This window comes from Acanthochromis polyacanthus, chromosome 3, assembly GCF_021347895.1.
Source record: "Acanthochromis polyacanthus isolate Apoly-LR-REF ecotype Palm Island chromosome 3, KAUST_Apoly_ChrSc, whole genome shotgun sequence".
Classification (NCBI taxonomy): Eukaryota; Metazoa; Chordata; class Actinopteri; family Pomacentridae; genus Acanthochromis; species Acanthochromis polyacanthus.
This window is the reverse complement of record NC_067115.1, coordinates 44,331,202-44,348,490: the sequence shown is the minus strand read 5'-3', so window position 1 is coordinate 44,348,490 and position 17,289 is coordinate 44,331,202. Positions and strand designations below refer to the sequence as shown.

Genomic DNA, 17,289 nt, shown 5'->3' with positions numbered 1-17,289 from the left:
TGAACAACCGACAAAAACCTGACAAAAAACACACAAAATGACAAAAATGAGAAACAAAGCAACAAAAACATGACATGAATGACAAAAGTCACACAAAAACATCAAAAACAAGCAAAATATTACAAAAATGAGACACTAAACAACAAACAAATTGACAAACAAAAAGAGACAAAAATGACAAAAACTTTTACAAAACAGCAAAAAAATGGATAAACGACAAAAAACAGAAAACCATGAATAAAGCAAAAACACAGAATGACAAAAATAAAACAGTCGCTGTCACGTGGGGGTTTCCCTTATATCAGCTGAGCACCGGACCGTACCATTAGCAGGGCGCGGGGGGGGGACATCACATTAAAGACTGGATGTGGTAAAATAATTACGCCTAAGTGTATCGAAACACGATAATTATTAGAAACGTTTCTAAACATAAATCAAGAGGTTGCTGAAGTCTAAAGCTGCGGTTTTAGAGTCTTTCTGTGTCGTTCACACCCGCAGATCGTAGACGCTTCCAAATATGGCGGCCGTTCCTGTCAGTGTGGAGTGAAACTTTGCTATTTTTAGTCGGATTTCCTCCATTCTGTGATAAATTCTGCCAACTGCTGTCGTCTGTTTATCACAGTAAGTGTTTTCTAGATACACAGACGTTTGGTGGTCGTCGTCAGGACCGAGCGGCGTCGTTCTGAGCTCCGTTTTCGGTCAGTAAACCGTCGGGCTTTCCTGGAAGTTGACGGCGGCTGAGTGCCTGACATTGCGATCATACCGACCGCTGCTGTCACTGGATTCACCGCCGAACCGTCAGGTGGGACTGGACGAGTAGCTAGCTAGCTCCCCGGCCACAGGGCGTCGAAAACCACTCGGCTTGTTTCCACTGAGCTGGATTCCGTGTGGGAAGGAAGGTCGGAGATCCTGAGGACGTGTCACGTCAGCTGTCAGTGGAAATAAGGAGGTGGTGTTGGATGTCACCACCGCTCAGTGTCGCACCGAGTCTGGTTTGCTAGCCCCGTGTGAGTCCCGCTTCTGTTCCAGCCGTTTGCTTGCTTCAGCTGTTTTGTGGCCTACAGTCACTAACGTAGACATTGTGTGTGTATTTAGACTTTACCGTCCTCATTAGCTGCTCTATCTGGACAGTATTACATTCTGAAAGTGTCCTTGTCTTCTCTGATCGTCAAACTAAAGCCCACGTTTGTCACCGACATGACGGTAGTTTTATTAAGGGAGTAGATGGATACCTGACACGGCTTCTGATGCCTTTAGTTTTCAACATTGGAATAATAATTCTGGGCTCAAGATTAGTATCATTAAAATGCAGGGGAAAAGGCCTTATGCTGTCCACTTTCTGTTTCCAAACATTGTTTTTAACTCTCATTTCCTGGGTTCTCTGTGACGGACAGCCATCCTGGCAAATCAAATGGAGAAGCTCCAGGATCTCAGCCAATCAGAGCTGCAGGAGCTGCTGGACAACCCGGAGAGGGTGGAGTCTATGGCGCTGGAGTCCGATGAGGTAAAGATGGTGTTTCACATCTTCACAGCGCTGTGTCAGAGTTTAGGGAGATAGTTTATGAGGGGTTGAGGAATTTCCTTTACGGGTGTTTGGTTGGTTGAGCACTCAGCTGCACTGTCATTCTGAGAAATAGAACAGAATAGGATATGTACTTTATTGATCCTTAATAGGAAATTAATTTGTGACATCGGCATGTTAACGAAGAGAGAAGGAGGAGTGAGGTGGGACTGAATCCACATAGACCAGGGGTGTCCAACATGAGGCCCGTGGTCCAAAAGTGGTCCTCCAGAGGGTCCAATCCGGCCCTCAAAGTGTAAAAATTACAGAGAAGACAGATTGTAAATTAGTAAAACTATAAATTTAAAATCATTTCTAGACCATGACAAGTTGTTTGGATCAGAAAGTAAAATACTGGATTGTTCTTTTGTTGTTTTGTGTCTCATTTTTGTAATATTTTGTCTGTTTTTGTTTTTTGTCTGACTTTTGTCCTTTGTTTTTGTCATTTTGTTTCCTTTTTGTCACACTTGTGTTTTTTGTCTTATTTTTCTCATTTTGTGTTTCACTTTTTTCATTGTTATGTGTATCGGTTTGCATATTTTTTGTCTAATTTTTGTCATTTGTCAAATTTTTTTGGGACCTTGTAACTTTTTTTGTCAGATTTTTTTTGCCTCTTTTCTGTTTTGTTTTGTGTTGTTTGTCTAATTCTTTGTCATTTTCTGCCTCATCTTTGTAATATTTTGTCGTTTTTTGATGTTTTTTTTTGTATTTTTCTCGTCTGAATGTTGTTGTTTTGATCATGACTAAACGTTGTGTTCCTTTGTAGACACTCTGTGATCTGGAAGTTGTTATGGGGAAATGATAAACTGAGGATGAATGTTGATGAAACTGAATTTATTTTTCTGAAGAAACTTCAGGTTGTTCATAATTTTTTATTCATTAAATGTGAACATTTGAAGAACATGCTTCTTTTGCACAAAAACAAAGGAAAGCTTGGAGTTTTATGTGTTAATTTGCTGTAATTTAACTGGTCCGGCCCACTTCAGATCAGACTGATCTGAATGTGGAACCTGAACTAAAATGAGTTGGACTTCTCTGCTATAGAGTGTCAGAAATATGTCATTAGCGGCTCCTCAGCTCAGAGCCTCCATCAGTGCTTCCCAGAATTTAGCCATAAACTCCAGCATCAGCTGCCAGGGAACACAAAGGCTGAACATTAGACCCGTTCAGAGCGGTAAAAGTGTGAACTTTGGTGTGATGAGTCAGATGTGAGGCTGTAAAGCTGCTCTGCGCTACAGTGGACAGTAATGTGTGAGAAGTTCAGCCATACATGTTGAGACCAGGAAGCGATTCTGAAAAAGGATCATAGTTTTCTGTTTCCTGGCCTACCTCAGGATTCACATTCAGGCGGAAGCTCTGTTTACTCTGGCACCATGTAAAAAAGAAACTTGAGCCACTTATTCATGACAATCCTGATCTGATTAGTATTTCTGTCCGTACAACCAGTCCTCTTAGATGGAGGCGTTCCTGTCAGTACTGTGTTTTACTTCATCTAGAACTAGATCTATGAAGACTAGATGTTCAATGTGTGGATAAACGGTCTGGATGGAGATCTCAGAACGAATACAACTGAAAAATTACTCTAAAAAAAAGATTGCTTTGTAAATATATTAACCCTTTAAGCTTCAGTCAATTCCAGCCGTTTTCAGTACAAAAAATCGCTAATATTCTATTTTTAAATAAAAAAAATTACGAAAAATTCAGGGAATATTGGACGGGCATCGCGAGGTGCATTTCCTTGAAAACGACCGATTCGGGGATTTTATACCGACTTCAGGACATGTTTTGGACAAAATAGTTTACTGGCTTGTGTCATCTGGATGTAAAAGGTTGGATTATGGCCGTTTGTTGTGGAATCTTTTTTTGTGTGTGTAATAATGAACCCGGAAATGTGAGTCGCGCTGTGTGCGTTGAAGTCGTGTACAGAGAACGGATGGATGAATATTTGTTTTTGTCGGACAAATGTGTTTTTCTCACCCGCTGTGGTAATCGCATCTGAAAGTGGTTTATACCGGCGGATTCATGAGAATCTAAGCTTTCCATCGGCGTATAGTGTTTGTATAATCACGTTTGCAGCCGTCGGACATTCTTGAAATTCCTATGCAAATTAGTAGGTGTACCGCCTGCACTGACGCTTAAAGGGTTAACCCTCCTGTTGTCTTCATTTATGGGCACCAAAAAATACAGTTTCCTTGTCTGAAAAAAATCCAAAAATTCAGCAAAAAATTCTCCAAATTTCTGAAAATTTGCAAAACCTTCAGGAAGAAAATTCCTGAAGGTTTAATTACTTAAACGTTTCCCTTAAAAGTTTTATTCAATAAAAATCCCCCAAATTTGGCAAGAAAATTCATGTAAATATTTTCAAAAAAGGAGTAAAATTCCTAAAAATATCTAAAATGATTCTATATATATCAGTGAAACTTCTAATATTTTCTTTAAGAACATTCACATAAAAATCGATTTCGATAACTTGATTTTTATGTGAATGTTCTTTAGCAAAATTTTTAACATTTCTTTTTTTTCCGCCAAAAAAATGTTAAAAATGTTGAAATGTGGACATCAGAAGTTTTTACTGTGAAAATATATTTCTTTCCCTACATTTTCAAACTTTAAAACGGGTTATTTTGACCTGCAGGCGACACCAGGGTTAATGTGGAACAGTGAACGTGTTCTGGAGTTTGCACAGAGGTCCAAAAGTAGAAGGGTTGATGTTTAGAAGGAAGTTAGATGTGCAGATGTGTGGCAGGGAGGAACCAAAGTGAAACTTCTTCCGACTCATTTTCAGACTTTATTTTGTGATTTAGTTTAGCTGTTCTGTGTATTTCTTTTCTCGTTTGCTTTTATACTCCTGTAGCATGTCTGAAATGCATAAAATACTCTAAAAGATAAAATAATGATTCCCTGTCCTGCTTGGCCTCAGATCCAGAACATCCAGCTGGAGAGAGAGATGGCGTTGGCGTCGAACCGCAGCCTGGCTGAGCAGAACCTGGACATGAAGCCTCGTCTGGAGACACAGAAGGAGCTGCTGGTGGAGAGATATTCTCAGCTGGAAGCCGTCAGAGAAACCTACAGACAGCACAGCTCCCTGAGAGGTAGGACGACGGATGGACTGTTAATGGGATTCTGTCTGTCTAAGAAAGTCCAGAAAATATGATCAGTGTTCAGACTACTGATATTGTTCCATCTTTGTTTAACTTCACAGAGACTTCTGCAAACCCTAAAATGTCATAAACCTCTTCGTTTTCCTTTAGGTGATTCTGTTAAAGCTCTCATGTTTTTTTTTTTTACATCTCCACATCTCCCAGGTTAATACAGGACATTTTTCACTTCAGTTTTCTTTAACTGCTCCACCTGTTGATTCTGTAAACTTGACTTCCCACGGTTCAGTATCAGACATGTTACCGTGCTGTGGGGCTAAAACAGATGTAGGATTGGCCATCAGTTCAAGTCTGTGCTTTTAAAGTCAATCTGTTGTTTTTTTTTCAATGTTGATGACGACTTTCTGTCTCTGTTCTGGTGTGGAGGGGAGGAGTCTCTCTCACATCTCATTTGCATACCTTTGGGTGTGATTTGCATAACATTTGCATATTAAGGCATATTTTTTCCCTCCACTGCTCAGCGACTGCATACCTGACAGGACCTGAGATCTCTATTTTTAACTTTATTTAATCTCACTACTATAAGTACCTGAGCTTTAATCTGAAACTCTACAGGTACAAAAATAAAATATAAAAAAGGTTCTTGTTTTTTTATAGCATAATTAAAAAAGTTAAACTTCTACATGTTCTGTATCAGGAGAGTCAAACTTATCTTAGTCCAGGTTCCACATTCAGTCCAGTCTGATCCCCAGTAAAACCAGTAAAACCAGTAAAACCAGTAAAACCACAGCGTAATAACCTGTAAATAACCACAACTCCTGATGGTTCCTTTGTTTTAGAGCAAAAATGTTCACATTTAAGGAATTATCTTTTATTAAACATCATGAACAACCTGAAATTTATGAAGAATAATAAATTCATCCTCAGTTTATCATTTCCACATTAAACTTCCAGATCACAGAGTGTCTACAAAGGAACACAACATTTAGTCACCTGGAACTGAACCAGAGAGGATTTACTGGAGGATCACAACCACAAAAGGAAGACAGAAAGCAACAAAAACAGACAAAATGTTACAAAGATGAGACATACAATGACAAAAAATTACATGAACAACTCGAAACAAAATAAAAAAGGTTTAAAAAATTAGACAAAAACATATACAGCGAACAAAAAAATGGACAAGCGACACAGACAAGACAAAAAGTTACACAAATGACAGGAACAAGGCACAAAGTGAGAACATGAAACAAAACAACAAAAACATGAGACGAAACTCACAAAAAAGAGACAATAAACAACAAAAACAAGACAAAAATATCAACAAATGAGACACAAAATGACAGAAGCCAGAAAAAAAATGACAAAAAACTAGATAAACGACACGAAACAAAACAAAAAAGGAGACAAAAAATATGCAAAGCGCCAAAAAAAACGGACAAACGACACAAACAAGACAAAAAGTTACACAAATGAGACAAAAAATTACAAAAGCGAGAAACAAAAGGACAAGAACGAGACAAACGACAAAAATCTGACAAAGTTAGAAAAAAACAAAAAACAGACAAAAATGAGACAAGCCTACAAACACATGCGCATGGTCAGTTGGCCTGTGGTGGGGTTGTTGTGGTAATGGCAACGTGGAAAAGTCAGAATTTGTTTCAGGTCTTATTCGCGTATGCCACAAACATCACACAACTCTGCGTAATCAGGATTGGATTTCTAAGTGTCCCTGCCATGTTCAGCACACACTGGGGCTTGACTCCTGCCATGCAGAGCCCTTCAGCACAGTTGTTAAGACATTGAGATTTATAGATTTCATGGCAGCCATCTTGGATGCCATCTTTGCTTTGATCATTTGATTAGGTACTCTAGCCCAGAAAACCTTTCTTTTAGATACTTTAGTCCATAAAACCTAGATATACATGCAAAATATAATCTTTCATTCAAATACTTGGCTTGAAAATTGAACTTTTTAATCAAGATGGCGGCCATCTTGAAAAATGGTCGCCATCTTGGAATTTTGCGTGTCTAATGCCTTTTTTACAAAAAGTTGACCTCAAAGAGTATTTGTGCCAAATTTCATGCTTGCATCACAAACCGAAGTATTATGGGGGTATTTTGCAGTTATCTGCTGCACTAAGAGGGGGTGTGGTCATAGATAGATACTTTATTTATCCCCATAGGGAAATTGTTGTATCCGGCAGCTCATACAAAACACATAAAAACATCGTCACATGTAAAAACATAAAAACATAAAAAGGGCAACCGAGTTGAAAGAAGATGTAGAAAAATCTAAGTTTTATGGTTAATGTATGAACGAAGAAGACAGAAAATCAAAACTAATCAGCCCAGTGTGAACATGCAGCTATTCTATCATGGAAAATTAAGAGTTCTTTGGGTAATAATGAAGTTTATCGTCGTTATCGTTCCAAAGTCGGTGTTTAAACAACTCTAAATGTTAGCGCATGGAGCAGATGAAGACTGAGTGGACTGTGTACATGCTCACCATCAGTTTGAGAACGTTACTGCCCAGTATTCATCAGCCTGAACCAGTCTTTTCTGCACTGTGCTGGAATTAATGCTGTTTTATTTCTAACTCCTCAGATGGGATGGTGGGACAGGCGTCTCCTCAGGCGTTGCTCTCCAGACTACAGACAGAGGGCAGCAAAACGGAGGCCGAGTCAGAGGTTAGTGTTCACCTTTCTTTAGTAGGTACACCTGTGAGGGTGATAAAGAAGAACAGAGAGCTGCCACGGCATTTCAAAGTCTGACGGAACAGGATACGGTCAGAATGGGCCACAGTACAGCTGTCCTCCTAAAATGATGGACGGACAATGAGCTGCGTCGACTGTCCGATTCTGAAAAACAGATCTGGTGCTTTAGACTCGTCACAGCTTTGTTGGACAGTACATAATGGCAGCCTCTAGGGGTGGTGTCCAAGCAGGAAACCCAAATTAGAACCCAGCTGAATACTGGAAGCCCATTCCTGAATGTTTGTGGACAGACTGGTTGACATGTTATCAATCCACAGCACAAGAGTTTCTAAAAGACACAGCAGTGACAGCTAGGACCTGTAAAAGTAAGGTGCCTGACTAGTACAGCTGGACCCGAATACCCGAATATTTGTTCGCTACGTCGGTATCCGGATATTAATTTTGGTATCGAATATTCACGTTTCCTTTCGATAAAGGACTAAAATATCGCTAAAAAGTTTTTACACTCTCATGAGGTGGTTTTTCAGATGTTTCAATATTGAAAAATATCGCAAAAGCGCAATGGAAACACTTTTTCCGCAATTATACATCACCGGACGTGACGTACCTGGTCACATGACCCGTTCTCTCGGAGTAAACATGGCGCGGTAAGTTTGGACAGAAGAGGAGACCGAGACTTTTCTTGCCATTATTCTTGAGAAAAACATCACTGCCATACTAGACAGCAAACAGAATATTCGGGCTGTCTCCGCCAAAAGCCCCCCCCCCCCCCCCCCCCCCCCCCCCCATCGGACGTTATGGGGCGGAACGAATATTCGGATAGCCCGCCTGACGGCTTCGTTTAGATGCCCGACCTCTGGAGGAAGATGTTGGGGCGTCTGGGACATACTCTTCGTCAGAGGAGTCATGCAATTCTGAACTCTAGATAGAAATAAATAAACAATCTAACACATATACACGTGTAAATGCACTAAGTTTGATAAACAACGTCATCCAGAGGGATACACGAGTGTAATCACATATTGAAACTTTACTCGTTCGTCCTAGCAGATTCATGTTATTTTGGTATTAGGACAAGTTAGACTCAATACAGCATTCTAACGTAATTCCTTTATTATTTACTAAATTTACTAAATGTAGAAGAGTGGAAAACGGCAAAACAGGCGAGATGCTGCAGCACTCCGGGCACTCCTCTCATGTACTGCGCACATGCACAAATAAAGGGGCGAAATCAGAGGGAGGGACCAACAGTGTTTTGGGAGACGCTGTGATTCAAACTCCGGACAGCAGCTTTAATAGGGCCCGAATATTCGGAGGCCAGAAACCACTATTCAGGCCCACCCTACTGACTAGAATCCTACAGAACTCCTTTTGGATATTTCAAAAAGCATGGTAGAGCATCACTCTAGAAGAGTCTTGAGGAGGATTTAGTCTGTCATCCAAAATAAAGGTGGACAAGTATTAAAAAAGAAAAGATTGTAATGTCAGTAATGAAAGATGTACCACCTGTAGTTCCACTGAGTCTTTGCTGTGGGATCTGTAGGTTTAAGTAGTCTTTGTAAGATGTGACCTTAGCAGTAATACAGTTAGAAGTGTTTGCTGTGAGGTACCTTTAGAAGCCAGTTCAGAGGGAGTTTGGTGCTACCTCGGTAATAATCCTGACTTCCTGTCTCATCTGCAGGCTCTAGCCGATGAGTTTCTGGACGGGTCTCTGCCGCTGGACTCTTTCCTCGACCGTTTCCTCTCACTGCGCTCTCTTGCCCACAAAAGGCGTGTGCGGATAGAGAAACTCCAGGAGATCCTGCGACAGAGAAGCGAGAGCACTCCCACCGCCATGACGTCATCAGCAGGCGTCATCAGCCAGGACGCCGCCTCCACGCCCTCGCCGTGGAATCAGCACACGACGACGGCGTCCACCACCAATCAGCAGCAGCCGAACTCCAAACCTGTGTCCTCCAGCTACCAGAACACCTCCCATCCAGCCTCGTCGTCTGCCGGGCCGTCCTCCGGCCTGCCCTACAGCCCCTACCCCGTCTCCCCACCGAACCCTCCCCCTGTGGTGGTAGCAGCAGCCTCCATCCCGGCCAATCCGCCGTCACAGTTCCCTCCTTACCCAGGTTCAGGCTCGCCCTTCAACCCCACAGGGAGCTTCTCCGGCCCCAGGCCCGCCTTTGGGCCTCCGGCTTCAGCCGCCTGTCCTTACCCAGCTCAGCCCTCCTTCCCCGCCCCTCACGGAGGCTCGGCGTTCGGCCAGTACACCCCCAACCACCCCCAGAGCGGCCCTGCCCCCTACCCGGCCTCCTACAGCTACGGGGGCTACAGCTATCCAGCAGGGCCCGCCTATTCCAATTCTCAGTCACCAACGGGGAGACCCATCTACAGACCAGGATATGGAGTTCCACAGCAGTACTCCTGAAAGCACTAAAGCTCCTCTCTCAGTTCCTCTGAGCTCCCCTCTTTGCTGTTTCACCCTTTTCGCTTCCCTCCCTCAGCTCCACTCTCCTCGCCCTAACTTCTTCCTTTCTCCTGATGCTCCCACACTCCAGAGGTCTCTTGCTTTACTTCTCTTTGTTGCACTATTTCTCTCTTTCTCCAACGGTCTGTCCCTCTTTCCTGTCCCCCTCCAGCATCGTCCTCACTCGCCCTCACTAGTCTCAGGTTGTTGCGTTGTGTTTAAGTGTTCAAACACTTTATCCGGCCCTCCATGCGCCCGCTCTTACCTCTCCTTTCATTTCTAGTGTGTGTATTGCTCTTTGGCAATCAGAAAGTCCTTATAAACACACAAGTGCACTCCCCTTTATGACAAATACGTGACGAAAATCAGTCTTTGTAACACTACGTCAGTGTCAGATAGCCGACTGAGCGAGTCCGTGTGGTGCACAGGGCTCCTGTTGGAAGGTTTGACTTTTATCACTCACGGGCTCCAACAGATGGATTAAAAATGGAAAAACGAATGGCTGCCACAAAGTAGAACTCTTGTTTAATGATTAATGTGCATGATTGTGGGGGTGTATAACCGGTCGGCAGTGGGAATCCAGAGTCACACTTTACTTTCTTTAACCTCAGAAGCTTCTGATGGCGGCAGTGATTCGCTCCTCTCCTCTGATTTAATCCTAACAGGAAGTTAGCTGCAGCTTTGTGTTAGCATCAGTGTTTCACCACAAACCGGTGCAGTGAAGTTTGATCTTCACATTGATCCACTTACTTTTATGTTTGTAGTTTTCACATTTTAAAAAAAACCTGCGTGGAAATGCCAAAAAATTTAGAAAAATCTTGAAATATCGTAGAAGACATTTTTAGACTTTGGTGTGGAAAAGTTCATAAAAGCAATATGTGACCAAGTGCAATAGAAACAGATGGAAAGAACTCCTGATGTTCAGCCGTGAATGGAAACGGGAATCTACTTGGATTGTCTTGAACAAATTTTCCCAAAATTCGTATAAAATTTTCCCCTTCATATCTGGAACGCTAGCTGCTCACAGTAGCTGGAGCATGCTAACGCACTAGCTAGCTGGGGTCCAGAGCTGTGAGTCTTTAGTTTGGGCCATCTATTCTTTAGTTCTCAGGATTGTTCTTAATTTAATAAAGAGCTACTGAAGAGGGAAGAACAGGAAAGAAAATGTGTGTTACCTAATGGGACGAAGGTTTACGCTGTAACCCGGGGGTGTCAAAGTCATTTTAGTTCAGCGGCCGGACCAGTTTTTATTATATGATCAATACGACAAAAGTCAGAAAAAAAAACCCCAACAAAAACAAGACATTGTGAAAACAAGACAAAACGACAAAAAAATTGACAAACAAAACAAAAAAGAGGCCAAAAACTTGACAAAAAAGTTACAAAGCGACAAAAAATGGACAAACGACGAAAACAAGACAAAAACACAAAATGAGAAACAAAACGACAAAAACATGAAGCAGACAACAGAAGTCAGACAAAAAAGCAACAAAAACACAAAATATTACAAAAATGAAACAAAATGACAAAAACACTGGACCGGACTAGTTTTAACTATATGATCAAAACGACAAAAGTCAGATAAAAAAAACAACAAAAACAAGTCAGTAATAAACCACACTTTCCAGGCCCCCCTGTGGTTTAAGTCTCCAAAATATTCCACTGTTCTGATTCTAATGTCAGTGAACATTTAAGGAAGCAGAACCAGAAACATGAGTTTCCTCTTTGCTCTGGTTTTGGTCCTGAGCTGTTTACCGCTACGTGGAGCATCGGCAGGATTTACCAGAGTTTTCTTCACTGAAAACTGCCGTTGTCTTAACATACTGTAGCACCGAGAGGAACAGCAGAACTTGCAAGTGATTTTTTTGTGTGTGTGTGTGTGGAGTCAATGCAGCAAGCAGCACCTTTTCCATTACGCATGGTTCTGTGATGCTCTAAAAATAGAGGTTGGTGCAGCTTGGATGAGTCATGAAGAGCTCTACCGATGTGCATCCCTACCGTAAGGTGTCTCTGTTTCTTTATCAAGACCTTTTTACATTTTTACAGAATTTACTGCTGTCAGAAGCAGATCTTTGGCATGACTCAACTTAAACAGCTAAAGGATGCATTAAATCGCGTAAACCAGGGGTGTCAAACTCAATTAAATTCCACTTTCAGCCCAATTTGATTTGCAGTGGACCGGACCAGCTTTACTGTATGATCAAAATGACAAAGTCAGATTAAGAAAGACAAAATCCTGCGGAAATGAGACACAAAATGTCAAAAAATTAGACAAACAAGTTACAGAGCAACAAAAAAATGGACAAATTACAAAAACGAGACAAAAAATGGCACGCAAAACAATGAATAAAGCAAAACAAGATGACAAAAATAAGACAAAAACACAAGTGAGACGAAAAGGAAACAAAAAATGACAAAACCAGACAAAAGTCCGACAAAAACCAAGAAAAACAAGACACAAAATGACACAAAATTAGACAAACGACACAAAACAAATATAAGGACAAAAAATGAGATAAAAAAATTAGAGCCAAAAAAAATGGACAAACGACAAAAATTACACAAATGACACAAGCGAAGCCAAAACTGACAAAGGTGAGAAGCAAACAAAGAAATGGACAACACAAGTGAGACAAAAAACAAAAAACAGCAAAAACATGACACAAACAACAAAAATCTGACAAAATAAGGACAAAAAAACAGCAAAAACAGACAAAATATTACAAAAATGAGACAAAAGAACAATGAACAATCTAGTATTTTACTTTCTGATCCAAACAACTTGTCATGGTCTAGAAATGATTTTAAATTTATAGTTTTACTAATTTACAATTTTTAGACTTTGAGGGCCGGATTGGACCCTCTGGAGGACCACTTTTGGACCACGGGCCTCATGTTGGATACCCCTGGTGTGAACAAACGTAACCTAATCACCGTACCAGAACTGAAGTGCTTCGGCCTTAAGATACTTTCCCCTTTCCGATCTCTGGGCTGCCGGCATGTTTGGGGAGCTAACGGGGATTGGACCATTTCCAGCGCTAAGAACAGGAAACAGGAAATGTTTTTTAGCTGGTTAGAAGCATTCAATGTGAGATGTAAACGGTCTAATGAAGGTTTAGAGGAGTTCTTTGGTCAAACCCTACCTGAAGACACTGATGCTTGCCCAAACCTTCGCCGTTCACACGCTAAGTTGAACACAAACATGTTAGACATTTGTCCACTGCATTCTTCTTGTCCTCCAGAAAATCATCCCTTCTTCCCCTTCCTCCCATCCATCCCTCTCTTCTGTCCATCCCTGCTCGTTGAGCACGAACTGACGCCCGACAGCGACGATCCCAGAGGAAAACGGTTTGACTTCCCTTCCATTCGCGCCATGAGTAAGAATAAGTGTGGCATGTGTAGTTTAATGGAGTGAACGTATCAAGGCTGGCCATCAGTTTTGTGGAAATTCAATCACAGTTTAAATAAAAATGCAGCTGCAGTGATGTGAGATTCGTAAATAATCCTTTCTAAATTTGTATTCCGCTGTGGAAGACCCTCCGAACTAAACATGGAAGTTGAATATTTTAACATTTCCTCCAGTTTCTTCAACATTTTCACCAAACAACGATCCCTTCACGTTGAAACTTTCTCCTCCTGGTGCTCTCATATTGTCACAGATGAGTTTCCAAACGTCAATATTTCCTTTGTCAGTCAGATGAGATGTGAAATGACTGCCTTTGGAACACTGTACTGCTGTTAAGACTTCAGTGTTTTCTAGTCTCCCTAGAAACCAAACAGGGAATCACTGGAAAGGTGGTTATTTTGTGATAGGTCGATAAAAAGCGTACGGTAATGGATTGCATGTCAGGGACTTAAACACAGAATCTTTAGTTTTTTCCAGAGTTAGTTTTACCCAACAAGGCTGTAGTTTTACCCAGAGCTCTTATGCCAGGTTCAGACTACATGATGTCAGCGTCTCCTCACAGATTCAGGGCGTAAAATGGAGTCTGAGCGTGACTACTGGTACTTCTATCCCATGTTGTTCATCATAGTTAGCGGCTACCAAAGTTTACAAGGATGCTGCATCTCTCTTGAAGGTCACTGGTGTCTTTTATTTCTGTTTTCATTAATGTCCCAGGATCGTCTCTGGCTAACTGTGGTCCCTCTGCTAAGCTAGCCGGTGGTCGTTTCGGAAATGATTGCTGCTTCATTCCGACGCTGATGGAAAGTTTTGACGTTTTCTAGGTAAACCAATTTTTGTGGTTAAGTAGGTTCCCTGACAAGAAGTTTACATTGTTTTTGATGATGATCGCTGTAGCTAGTTCCTGTTGGCTTCAGTGGGTTTACTGGGAGATGAATGAGAGGTACTACCCTACTTTTTGTAGTTGGAAGGTTCTTGCTCCAAACAGAACCATCAGCACTGCTCTTACGCTGCTTCAGACCAACCAAAAGATGGTATCACACATTAATACGTCTATTTATTTACACTGTCTGGGATTATAGTGGATGAGAACAAGTGCTCCATCTCTGCTTACAACGTCCCAGTGACAACCTCACACTCCTACATTCTTTCTGTGATGTTGACTAATGGGACCGCAGAAAGCTTGGTGACCGTCCAGACAGGCTGAAGGACAGACGACCCATACTGTCCTCTTCCTGTAGGCCACAGGCAGGGCCACAGTCACTCTTTTTGTCTTCAGTTTACGCTTTAGACATCCAGTAATCCACTAGAAACCCAATAAATCCAAAGTTACCTTTGGAGAAAGCAGCTGACCACAGCTTCCAGATGTTCCTGATTCCTTCATCTTGATGGCATCACTAAGCTCACGGTTAGGGTGGAGATTGTCATGACTCTCAGCCTAATCTGACTCCAATATCATGTAGTCTGAGCCGGGCATTGTTATAGCCTCAACATGGTTGTTCATTTTCTGAATCATTGCTAAAAGATGGCAGATGTTGCTGAACTGAGGTATGTCCCAAAAGAAATGATTTCCACAGAAGAGCCTCCAGACATCATGTGACTGGGACGGCAAACATGAAAATATTGTTTGAACAATGGGGATAGTTTTCCAGAATAGAGCTGTATTTCGCAGAAAATGGCTTTTAATCAGTGGCCTGATCTGTCTGGAATAAAACAATCACATCAACAGAAGTGTAGAAGGAAGAATAGTTGACTGTCTTTGTATGTTCCCAGCTACAGACCCTGACATCAGTTATTGTGGACAGAAGTCAATTAACATCTTCTAGTGAGGCATCCCTGAAGCTTGAAGGGATCAAATGTCCAGTGGCTGGTTGGATTGGATTTTTCCCAACTGTCATCTTTCTCACATTAATACAAACATAAATACATAATGTCTATAATCTTTGGCCAGCTTTAAGTACGTCATCTCATTGTGTCCTCTTCTGCAATGGTTTTATTGAACAGATGAGGAAATGTGTGACACCTGTTTAGCTTCATCAACCAACCAACTCCTAATATTGGCTAAAATGGCAGAGAATTAAGAGAAGAGTTGATTCACTTTGTAAGTTGTTGATTTTCTTGAAATTCAGGTCACGTTTGCATTCCACTTGGAGGGATTCGAAATCAGATCTGTGTTTTATGAAAAGCAGAGATGTCTAGAAACAGGAATAAATGATTGACTCACCATTATAAATGGTTTCTAAAGGGCTGCCTTACTAGAACTCGTTTCTCTACAACACCCAACCACAGACTCTTTGTCCCTGTAGGGCCTGTGATTGGTCAGCCTGGAGTTAGAGCTCAGTGCCACAGACGTCCACACGGGGGCGCTAGACTGACACACTCTGGGTTTGAAGGGTTAATAAGACCTGCTGACATTTTAATGTCCTACTCTTTAGTTCTGTATCACCAGTGGTGTAGTCGAGTCTTTCCTTCTACTGACCGTATAAAAGAGAGTTTCCTGATGGTTTCAGTTGAGCGTTGAGCCGATCCAACCAGACAGCTTCCCTTCAAACGGAGATGCTGAAAGATTCTGTGAATGACGAGCTTTTAAGTCCCAACTCAGACACGGCACAGAGAGGATGGCAGTAATAATAATAGTCTTACAGTGTTTTAGAAGAAGCACAAGGGAGATGTCTTAATAGAGACTAGCATTAATATTATTCAGAGGGAAATAACTTGTAGATGGATTTATCTGTTCTGATGGTGAGGAATTGTATAAGAATACTGATGACTGTAGATTGTTAAATATTTTTTTCTTTCTCTTTTTTTTGGGTTGTGAATAATTAAACTGATGCTGATTTAAAATCAAACTGCTCCAAGTTTTTTTTCTCAAAATAGTGAAATGACATTTGTTTATTAGACTGTGGAAGAATGATTTATTTCTGATTGTGCAGCAAAAAATGCTCAACATAAAAAACTAAAATCATCACAAATACAATAACACAGTAAAGCAGGGATGAATACAACAGAACGGAATCAATTTACATTTAAAAGACAGGATGAGGCCAGATGAAACAAGTGTCTTCTGTTTAAAAAATGAAATTTAATAACGTCAGCAGATTTAGTATTAAACCCTAAGATTGTCTGGGATGAATCAGGCCCATAGACTAAGCTTCTGCTAGGTCAGATCGCAGATTAACACTTCCTGTTTGTCCTGTCTGGGATCCTTTAAAATATTCAATATTTGCATTTAAGAATCCCATTCAAGCACATAAATATTTTTAGCATGAAGAACTCCAAGGATCTAGAAATCTGATGGGTTGCAGGAACACCATTAGAACACAACAAAGGTTCCAGCAGCTAACGTTGGACCCCAACTATACTCAGCTCAGTAAAGAGAAACAACAGTCCATCATTACTGTAAGAACTGAAAGTCAGTCAGTCTGGAAAACTGCAAGAACTTTGAATGGATCCTCAAGGAACCATCTAGGAACTACCCAGGAACCTATAAAGAACCATCTCAGAACTACCTAGAAACCTACCAGGAACTACCCAGGAACCTACACGGACTTTGAATGTGTCTCCAACTGCAGTCATAAAAACCATCCAGCTCTACGACCAAACTGTCTCCATGAGGACCATCCAGGAAAAGAAGACCAAGAGTCTCCTCTGCTTCTGAGGAGAAGTTCATCCGAGTCTCTCGCCTCAGAAATGGAAAGTTAACAGCAGCTCAGATTAGAGCCCAGATAATTGCCACCCAGAGATCTAGTAGCAGACAGATCTCTACATCAACTTTTCAGAGGAGACTGACCAATCAGGTCTTTGTGGTCCAACAGCTGCTCAGAAACCACTACTAAGGAAAAGCAGCAAGCAGAAGAGATTAGTTTGGACCCAGAAACACCAGGAATGGACGTTAGACCAGTGGAGATCTGGGCTTTGGTCTGATGAGTCCAAATCTGAGATGTTTGGTTCAATCTGTCATGTCCTTGTGAGACCAGAAAAGGTGAAGGGATGATCTCTACATGCATGGTTCCACCATGAAGAATGGCAGAGGAGGTATGGTGGTCTTTAAATGC

The 17,289-nt window shown here is 41.4% G+C and overlaps 2 protein-coding genes across 2 annotated transcripts in view; both read left to right on the top strand.

The window, feature by feature from the left end:
• Window positions 1-17,289, top strand: part of wu:fc21g02 (uncharacterized) — a 94,127-nt gene that overhangs the window by 76,604 nt on the left and 234 nt on the right. The gene's annotated exons all lie outside the window — the stretch shown is intronic.
• vps37c (VPS37C subunit of ESCRT-I) lies at window positions 8-16,083 on the top strand. Its single transcript, XM_022218647.2, has 5 exons — window positions 8-1,007; window positions 1,395-1,504; window positions 4,482-4,653; window positions 7,267-7,349; window positions 9,058-16,083. The coding sequence occupies exons 2-5, from the start codon at window positions 1,412-1,414 to the stop codon at window positions 9,790-9,792; spliced, it is 1,083 nt and encodes a 360-aa protein (XP_022074339.1). The 5' UTR covers window positions 8-1,007; window positions 1,395-1,411; the 3' UTR covers window positions 9,793-16,083.